Source organism: Neolamprologus multifasciatus, chromosome 11 (genome assembly GCF_963576455.1).
Source record: "Neolamprologus multifasciatus chromosome 11, fNeoMul1.2, whole genome shotgun sequence".
NCBI classification, from domain to species: Eukaryota; Metazoa; Chordata; class Actinopteri; order Cichliformes; family Cichlidae; genus Neolamprologus; species Neolamprologus multifasciatus.
In genome coordinates, this window is record NC_140449.1 from 9238571 (window position 1) to 9248973 (window position 10403).

At 39.8% G+C, this 10403-nt stretch overlaps 1 protein-coding gene across 3 annotated transcripts in view; it reads left to right on the forward strand.

Moving 5' to 3' along the window:
* cdkal1 (CDK5 regulatory subunit associated protein 1-like 1) overlaps positions 1-10403 on the forward strand; it is a 257896-nt gene that overhangs the window by 99883 nt on the left and 147610 nt on the right. For all 3 annotated transcript variants that reach the window (XM_085176654.1, XM_085176653.1, XM_085176655.1), the window contains exon 8: positions 10294-10397. In XM_085176654.1, coding sequence (XP_085032780.1) covers positions 10294-10397 — 104 coding nt within the window. The remainder of the gene's footprint in view (positions 1-10293; positions 10398-10403) is intronic.

Consider the following 10403-nt stretch of genomic DNA (forward strand, 5'->3'; position numbering starts at 1 on the left):
GTAAACAAAGCCAGATGAGCATGTAAAAAATCTATGTTAGAGTGCATTGTGAACATATTTGTGTTATCCGGGAGGCCCCCTATGTGTTAGCCTCCTTGTTTCCTGTGATTTGTGTCCCCTCTCCGAGCCGACACAGTGGAATAATAGGCCTTATCAACTTTAGTGCTGACCTTCACGTAGATTTGTGTTAACCATTGTGTCTAAGGTGTATTGCACAACACTTTAACCAGCTGAGAGTGGGGTAAATTTGGGGTCACTAATGTCTCGGTGCACAGAAAATCAATTAGCCTTAGAGCAGGGTTAGGACTCAGATGTTAAGCTGCAGATACAACATCACTTTATGACTCCTGTTTTTTGACATTACGCATCCTTGAGTAACAAGGACGGATCAGAATGAAGGTCTAAATACTTTAGTCAAAACTAAACGAGGGAAGAAACTACAGGCAGTCCTCAGATGCTTTCATCCCACAGTTTGACACACTCAGACCCTGCCGTTTTTAAGTGCACCTGGGTATGGTAGTCCTTGATCCGCTGTGTGCGAGTTGAAAGGCCACCCTAACAGAAGCTGCTGCAGGTGGAGACTTGGTTTAAGGGTACTTTTGGAAGGTTTGTTAAGGTTGGAGGATTTTGGAGGCTGGATTGAGATGGTCCACTGGCCAGTACTGAACTCATGCATGTCAGCTAGCAACAACAAACAATGCACGCTACTTGAAACAAAAAAGCTGCATACAGGTGCTGGATGGCAGGTGTTTCTTATTTAAACAGAAAGCGATGTGATTTTATTCTGTGGTTTAATTTGTTTGCTTGTGTCTCAATGTTGTTTCAGTTAGGGCTGTTCAATATAACGATATATATCGGATGACGATATAAAAACATCTATAGTTTCATTTTACGCTATCGTTTGTTTCGTGGTGTCGCAAAATAAACGGTTTACGGCAATTTTTTTTCATCGTTTTGATGGTCACTGTAGTGGCTATATTGATTTCTTAAAGTTCTCTCTTTCTCTTATATTTAATATAACCATACTACGGACGGACAAGCGCCTGTTTTTATGCGTTGTCGTTAGCAACAACGACGGTAACACCATTGCGTGTCGGCTCGTTTATTTTCCACATAAACCTTTCACACTAAAGCTCAAGATCCTGTTGAGACTTTTCAAAATAAACTGAATCACGTAAACGAGCAGATTATTTATGGATGAAAATTAAAAAAGAGCTGCCAGGTGCTAAAAAATAAACCTTAGACTCAAACATTAGAACAGGCTTTTCCCGCAGCACTCTGTGTAATAAATACTCACAAAGAAAACGGCGGCTGTTACAACAATGTCTAAAAATGTATAGTTTCATGCATTGGTTAAAACACTCGACTCCAGCTACATGATGCGCAGCTGGAAACACTTCACGTAAGTCGAGCTGCCCGAGATTCACAGAATTTACATTTTTGTGATTTATATCATTATCGGACGATAGAATTCTTATATCGGGGATATGAGATTTTGGTCATATCGCACAGCCCTAGTTTCAGTAAAATTTGTGCAAAAGTTTTTGAGCATGTGCTGCCCGTCTTAATATTTCAATATTAAGAATATTGCCTCCCCAGTAAATATTAAAGTGTCAAGCAAATCACATCACAAAATTTGGAGAAAGCCCTTTTTTTTATATTTAGAAGTTATATTAGCCTCTGTCTGATAGGATTACTTTTAAATTCATCTTCAGTGATCATTTTAATTGCAGTCTGCTCAAAATTTCTGTCATTAAATTTCACCATCAGTAGTGTGTCGCTGTGATCGGTCTTCTGAAAAACAGCGCAAAAAAACAGCTTTTGTGCTCATGTGTATTTTTAACTCCTAGTTCCCAGTTCGCTTTTCTAATTTTGACTTTGAACAATCATGCTGGTCCTATTTCAAGAAAAGAAATGACAGTCATCACTATGTGATTGGCGTGTTTCACTTTCAGAGTTTCCTCCATGCTTGGATTCTTTTCTTAGTCCTCTTAACCGTTTCTCTTTGCAGATCAATCAATGTCATTATGATTGATTTATGTATTTATACGGCAAATTCCTTGACTAAGCAAGGTAAAAAGTCAGAACAAAACTCATTGAGTGCGCACTTTATAAGGGTGTCACTTGGGAATAGCATAATCAAGAGATTCCTGGTGCGATCCTGGGAGAAGACACGAATCCCTGTGGGGTTGGATCAGGTGGGGCATCTGGCATAAGGCAAACATTATTATTTTTATTAAATGTTATTTGTATTCATTTATTCCCTATAGGCACTTAAGAATGCTAATGTTACAAAAGGAATACAGGTGTTGGTGTTATAGATAAGTCTCTGCTTTAAAGGGGAGTGTGACACAGAAAGCAAAGATGGAGAGATGCAAACTCATTAGCGAAGTTATTTGATAACTTAAAAAAACTTATGTTTTGTAATTTCAGTTTCATCACAACAGCATGGAAGTCAATGGGACTCGAGATCAACGTCTCTTTTTCCCTTTTCCTTCTCCTATACATCATTTTTTTAACCTAATAATGAAAGCAGGTATATTTTCTCTAACTTCAGATTCTAATATCCACAGTCACTCTGCATGATATCGGTCCATATCTCTTCCACATCGTACAACAGAATCATGTTGGACCGTGCCGCTTGACTGCGTTTTCATTTTGTTTGCCGTTGGTCAATGATCTCATCTTTTCTTTTCTGTGTTGTTTTTCTCTTGAAAGAGCAGAAGTGAAAATGCATCATGTCAAGCAGCAACAAAAGATGGAGAAAATGTGCTGATGTGCTTCAGAAAAGTGGAATTACAGCAGAATGAAGGGTGTTTACAAAAGGTTTTCTTCTCACGTACATATGTGTGAACAGTCGCAGAGACGCATGGATGCCCAATATACACACAATCTCATTTTGATTTTGCACTTCAGCACAAGACACACACGCACATACACCTCCACAACAGAATTCTCATTTTCTTTTTCTATTTCATTCTTGACACACACTCACACACACACACACGACTATATGCAGACAGGCACACACACTCACACACAGACATATGCGCACACCTCTTCTAGCTGTGTACCACAGTGGCCTCTCCTGCTGTTTATCAAACCAATGTATGGGTAGTTTTCAGCTCCAGTGGTCTGAACACTTTATTCCATTTCCCTCTTTCCCACTGCTTAACACACAAACACACAAATATATGCTCAGGACAAACACGCACACACTCCGTACACTATTCTCCACACTCGCTCACCAGGACAGACTGTGCTCCCCACAGTAAATCCAAAAGATTGATGTGTCTCCTTGGACAAAATGAGATTGTGTGTCATTACAAGGTATTATGCTACAGAACCCCTGAGTAACTGAATTAGTCCCAGTGTGTCACAGGCAAACACAATTTACACACACACACTCGTGCACACACATACACGCAGTAGTTTATTAGTGTGTCCATGATTTCAGGGGGCATTACGTTCAGTTACAAATGTTCTGGAGCTTTAACCATAACTACTACATGTCAAAACTTAAGCTTACTTCAACCTTAACAACATGTCTTCACCTAAAAATCTAACGACAGACATTACAGGAGCTTTTTTTTATCCTCCTAAGGAAACACATTGACATAGTGTGACTGTGTAAACAAATTTACATCCCTACAATCTGAGCGACACCCAGACCACACACACGAGTGACTATTTTAGAGAAGATTTGTGACTCAAGCAGCAACTTCTTGTCAATAAGAAACACCAGCCCAGTAATGAGGTGATTTCCACTACATTATCTGTAGTGGTGTGTACACATGCAGTCCAGTCATTTTGTTTTGTTGCTTTAGAGGAATGGAGTTTAAGAAGAGAGTGGTTACGTTTGTAATAAAATGTTTAGGAACCTTTTGAAAACTCTTAATTGAGAAAAAACCCGAAACATTTTAAAAGGTCTCAATAATTCCTTTACATCCTCTGATATATGCAAAGATTCTGCTAGATGTAAAATGACAACAGCTTTAAAGTGGACCTGTTATGCACATTTCCAGCTGCATATTTTTATTTGTGGGTTTGATTAGAGTAGCTTTGCATGATTTACGGTTTAAAATTACCCTTATTTATCTTAGACTGGGCTTTGTCGAAGCCCCTCGGTTCATCTGCTTAAAACAGATATCGACTTTTAGTGATGTCATACAGAGCCAAGAGGAAGAAAAAAGCTTTAGCCATGTTTTATGTGAGTAACCACCACTGTATCACACTATATACATGGTAGAGCATAATAGGTCCACTTTAAGGCATTTGAAATATCAACTTGACTAGTCACTCCTTGATGATTCAGTCAGAATGGAGTAAAAATTCTGTTGCACACTGACTGCATTTGAAAATAATTTCTCTCTAATGTGTAGTTTGAGACGTTGTCAACATGTTTTAGTCAATCTGCAGTGCATCTCTCTGCAACAGGGAACTCAACTAAACTGGTTGTCATCTGGTTCTATTCTGGTTTTATTCCAATATAAAATGTTTGTGGAAGAATTTCTGTTTGAAACCTGAGGTTCTAGCTGAACTCTAAATGTAAGTAGTTAATGTGAATTGTTGTTTACTTTAAATTTATGTATAGGTGGACAACTTATACCATATTAACACACACACATTACATGTAATTGCCAACTTGATGCAGTTCTTTTGCAAACTGATAGCAGACTTGCTCAGTCTTGCCGTTTTATCACCTTGACACATCAAACTTGCTTTGAAAATGGCAGCTGTTTGCAAGTGGTTGCAGACCTGCTCATCAACTTCAAGCAACAAGATCACAAGTTCATTGCAAACGGTCACAATCAGTTCAGGCGACCTGCGGTCTCCAACCACTGTTTTTTTGTCTAGTGACTTGCATGAAGTAGTAAGTCAGCAAAACAAGCTGTCAGTTGACTGTTATTACTGTGTGCAGGTCCTTCTGACCTCTGAATCTATCTACTGTGTGAGTCAGCTCAGCATTCAGATCATCAGCGAAAAGGGGACTTAAAAATCAAGTAAGTTAGAGTGCAAAGTGGTTAGTAAGCCAGAGAAGTGAGCCGATCACCTGACCAAGTACTGACTCAGTCAGCCTGATTCTAGGCCTAACCTCATAGCATATCTTCACGTGACACTTTATCAGTGAGTTCAAAAATAAACAAATATCGCACCATTCTTTTCCAGCAACAATAGGCCGATTGACTTTAGTACAAACACCGTCTCGAGGTCAGACTACAGACAAAACAAGAAGTTGGGAAAACACAGCTACTACGTGGACGTGGAGATGTGGTTTCACACACAAGCGCACACGCTCTCACACACATACACACGCTGACGTTTTTTCAGTCAAAACAACAAGCAAAGCTGCTGTAGTAGTTTCAGAAACGCGGGGTCAACATGTGACACATTTTCGAAAATGCACACAGAGCTCTTTCAGTATTTAACACGGGGAACATGAGACTCGATAACAGAACTCGAGAGGTCATGAACAAAGGCTGGATTGAACACAGAGAGAAACGGGGCCCAGCTGCATTAGAGCACACACTCGTAGATGAAAGGAAGCTCACTGAAGTCCATGCACACGCACAAATACGCAAAAACAACCAATCCTCATGTGAAATATTGGTGCAAAAACTTTTACTTGATTGATTTTTTTTTTTACCTAACACACAGCTTCAGAGTGTTAACCAATCGTCACAAGTCAGCGAGCCGCCGTAGAAAAGTGTTCGCACAAATTTACACTTTTAAAAAAATGAAGTGAAATCTCTGTTGTGTTGTTTCAAACCCACCGTCGCAACTCCACTTAACCCCCATTGACTAAGCGCCACAAGCGCCGCTTAATCCCAAACCCTTATGATTAGAGCGCCTAATAATATTTGATGTGATGAATATTGCCTTTTTATATGAGTTACACAAGATCATCGGTGTGTGTGCCGTTCCCATGCAACTTGAAGTGGGTTTTAACTGCCAATCTTTTTCTGAATTACTAATAACCCCTCTATTCATTGCTCCTAATAGGTCTTAACTTCATTGTGTCAGCAGTCTTTGTTCCTTGACTCCATATTATTTCGCCACCTCCACTTTGACTTTGAGATGACACTAACTGCAAACTTACAGGCTCGAGGCATTGTTCAGCCATATAACAGCAGTTTGGAGATTTTGTTTGCTAATATACCCACTTCAGCGCCTCCCTGTCTCGACAATAAGCGCAATGACTAATCTTGCTTTACAATTTGCATGGCGCTCCGACTTCCCCTCGCAGTTTAAGCTTTGTTTTCATAATTGCGTTTTGAAGCTGGCACAATACGAGCCCCGACGAACACTAATACACACCGATGGCTGTTTTCTAATTAATGTGTAGCTTTCTAATTAATGTCTAGATTCTAAATACTTATCACTGAGAAATGATTTTCTTGTTCTTAATATGCAGCACAAGGGAGCCTTCCCGAAGGGAACTGTACTTTGTTTGTGTGCGTGTGTGTGTGTGTATTGAGGCAGGCTTACAAATGTATAGAGGAACCTCAGGGTTTTCCTCCCTTTGTTACCTTTTCAAGGCTGCAACCACACAATAATCTCTCCGTCTTCATCTCACACACGCGCACACGCACATTGGGGAGGTAACCTTTCTCATTGTAACACATTGATGAACTACACTGTTGTCAGGTACAACAGCTACCTCTGTGGTTTAATTAACTGGGACAAAACAGAAGAGGGAGCAAGGACAGATATAAAGTAGGCCGAGAAATATTTGGATTTAATTATCAAAGTGCGTCTTTACGTCACTGCAGCTGCTTAGTTTTCCTGAATGGTAAAAGCAGCTTTAAAATTATTGTATTATTTCAAATAATTTATCATCCATCGCAACTTTAATACAAAGTAAAGGCGTGCATGTGCCTGCCACAGTGAGTGAGGGACACGGGCTCCTCTCTTGCGCTCAGCGTTGGTCTAGTTGTCACAGACCGTCCTGGCTAATGGAGAAGTCGAAACCGCTAATGCATTGTTGTGATACTGGAGAAATGTTCAGCAACAGCAGCACACTTGAACACAGCCATACGCACACACATTGCACGTTACTGATGCAAATACACACAGACACACAAGCAGGCCACTGACTGTCTCTTGAGATTAATGTTGGTGTGATCCATTCAGCTGGGCCTGATCACATTAAGATGGATTGACCCCCTGGTGGTGTGTGTGTCTGTGTCGGTGTGTGTGCACGCACACGGGGTCCCATCTGTCTGTGTTTTCTCCACAGCAAGGTCCTGTGACCTAGCTGCCATCTTTAGTGCCCTCAGCGAAGCAATACTCTGAGAAGGAGAGATGGATGGATGGATAGCTCTGTTTTCTTTAACCGTTGTGGTGATTTGTGTCATTGAAAATTCTTCTGCTATTTTAAATGAATGTCAGAACGATTATAAGAGAGGGAATGCAGCATTTTAGTGTGCAAGGTGTTAGATGGTCCAACAAATGCAGTGGAACAAGTGGATCGACATGTATAATGTAGCTGTTTGCTTCGTAACAGAATAACCTCTTTTTTTGTCATCTTTAGGTTATTGCGTGTTACTTGTTTTTGACAAAGAATTTGTGTAAAGTTGTAGTGTATCTGCTCTGTAGATTGTGATTAACCTTTTTTTTTTTTTTTTTATCACTGGTTTAAATGTGATCCAGTATTTAACTATGAACCATCAGAGGAAGAACAGCTGAACTTTCCTCTACGGAACATATTTATTAGGGGTGCAACGATACTCGTATCGATCCGTTCATACAGTGCTTTCGGTTCAGTATGCATATGTATCGAACAATACAATATTTTTTATTTATTTTATCAACTTTTCTTCTGACGATGCTGTCTGTGTTGAGCGCTCAGTGGATCTGCGTTCAACTACTCCGCCTAGGCTGCACTGTCGAGTGCAGATCCACTGAGCGCAGGGAAAGCTAGCGAGACAGAAGCTAAGCTAGTTGCAACATGGCAACTGCCTCAACGCTACCCGAAATTGAACCTCCCCCACCCTCATTCAGATGTGGCGTTTGGCACTATCTTGGTTTTCATGTGAAGTATGATCCTGAAGGTAAGCGCATCATGGACAAAAGTAAAACAGTATGTCGGATGTGCCATGCAATGCTCAATTGGTGGGAACTAGTGCGTTAGCGCAGTTAGCTTGTTAACGTGTTGACACCGTCCAGCCTCACGCACGGGGCGATCCGCGGTAACTCGTTAACGGAGATTTGCCGCATTATGGCGTTAATGTCATTTTAACGAGAATAACGCTGAATTTTGTGTAATATTTATATGGATTATATAAAAAATGTTACCATATTACAGATGATCCCAGCTTCCACCTGAGAGATGCTTGACAACATTACTCACTGGATAGTGGAAATCATCAGGATTAATGAATCCACCATTCCTAATTGAAAAACATGGTCATTCTTGAGCACAATATTGTTTTATATATGGAGTAATATCATAGTGTGATTAGTGGTGTCTTTTGTGAGGCATATGACAAATTTTGTCCTTTGTGCTTCAGGTTTCTGGGTTATTTTTCCTTGAATGTCAAGGATGCAGTTTATGCTTACTGTTTTTGTTTTTGGACCATAGGGCACACCGGATTATAAGGCGCATTAAGCGAAGCAAAACAGTCAGATAATTCAAACTTTACTCAACTCATTCTTCTTGCTTCCTTTTTCGAGTGAACCAGAACAGAGCTGCTTTTAGGATGCATATATAACAAATCCCAAGCATTGTTTTATGTTACCATGATCAGCTTTAGCAACAGAGCTGTACCCAATGTATTCCCAAGGTTAGAAGCCTCCATTAGTAGTGCTGTGCTAATGGACAGTCAGGTTTTCTTTATGAGTAGAAGTACTGGCCCATTATTAGCTATAATTGAGTTTGTTTGGGTCTTTACCCCCAATTACTTTGCAGTATTTTGCTAATGAGATGCCACAGCGTTTTAGTCAGACTGACCCAATAACATGTACTTCCAACTAATGGAGCTAACGAGGGGAAAAAAGCCAGAAAAAGAAAAATGCATAGAAATAAAATTAGATGGAAAATAGAAAATACAAAGATGTCATATGCTCACGTAACCTCAGAAATTCCATGCCAACAACAGTTGGCTGTAAAACATGTTAAAATGCACCTGAACGACACTCTGTTATTTTTGTAATACTGTCGGTTTGTGTGTGTGTGTGTGTGTTTTACCATTTTCAGTTTAATATAGGATGTAATTGATTTGCAGTTCAGGATGTTAACACATCGCACAAACTTTTTTTAATGCCAGGTTGTACTTTTCAAACTACAATGACAACTTCGAGGTCTGAAATTGAATCCAAATTCATCACATGGTTTTAATAGAGTGTGGTTTGGTTGATCTTTCCAACCAAGCACTCTCCCGGAGTTTACACCCTGCCATACTCAGGGCTTTAGTGTGAGGCAGTTTTATTTTTGTTCTCGTTTTTCTGTTCTGCTTCATTCTCCTTTCCCTTCCTTTCACAGTCAATTTGAATCAAGCCTCTCTTCTTTTTCTCGAACAAAACAATGCGGCGACTCTAGCGTTTCCACTGTTTGTCTCGGTCTTCGAGACAGCTGTCCATGGTCACTTCTAATCCTTTGAAATAGTTTATGAAAGAGAGAGCAGTTTTAACTCTCCCCTGTCTTTTAGTGCTTTTCCTGAATTGACAGGGCAAGCTTCATTACTTTCCTTTTAACCTCCTAAGACCCGAACTCTTCCACGACATGCATTTTTAATTTCTCTTTGATATTTGGGCATATTGGGGCCTGATGAATGTAAAAACAAAGAATTACCAGATTTTTTTTTTTTTACCTTATTTTTGTTTTTAAGAAAAATGAGAGCCACAAATGAGGATATTCATTTAAAATTTTGATAGAACAGCAGCAGTATAATGTCCTCGTAAGTGGATATCAGGCCATGTAGAGCAAAATTGAGTATTGTGGTCTAAATAACCCAAAATGTGATGTCTGCATATGTGGACGGCAGGTCCTAGGAGGTTAAGTCTCTTCTGTTCATTTATATATTTTTTATATTCCACCTTCACACTTTGAGCTGAGTATAGTTCATTTAAGTTGACATCCATTTCCAATAGCATTGGTGAATACAACCAGCTGCTTTCATTTGATGTTTAATATATTATTAGATTTGTGCCGTATGATATAAATGGAGCACAAAAAGATTGAAACACAAGCCCCCAAAGCAAAAAACATGTTTTCTTCAATAAAGTTAAAAGTGAAGGTTTGCTCGATCTTTCTCTTTTTACATTTTCTTTTGTGTCCTTCTGTCGGCGTAGGTGTCTGAATGCGTGTACCTACTGCAAGACGAAGCATGCAAGAGGAGACTTGGCCAGTTATCCCATAGAGGAGCTAGTGGAGAGAGCAAGGCAGTCTTTTCAGGGTGAGT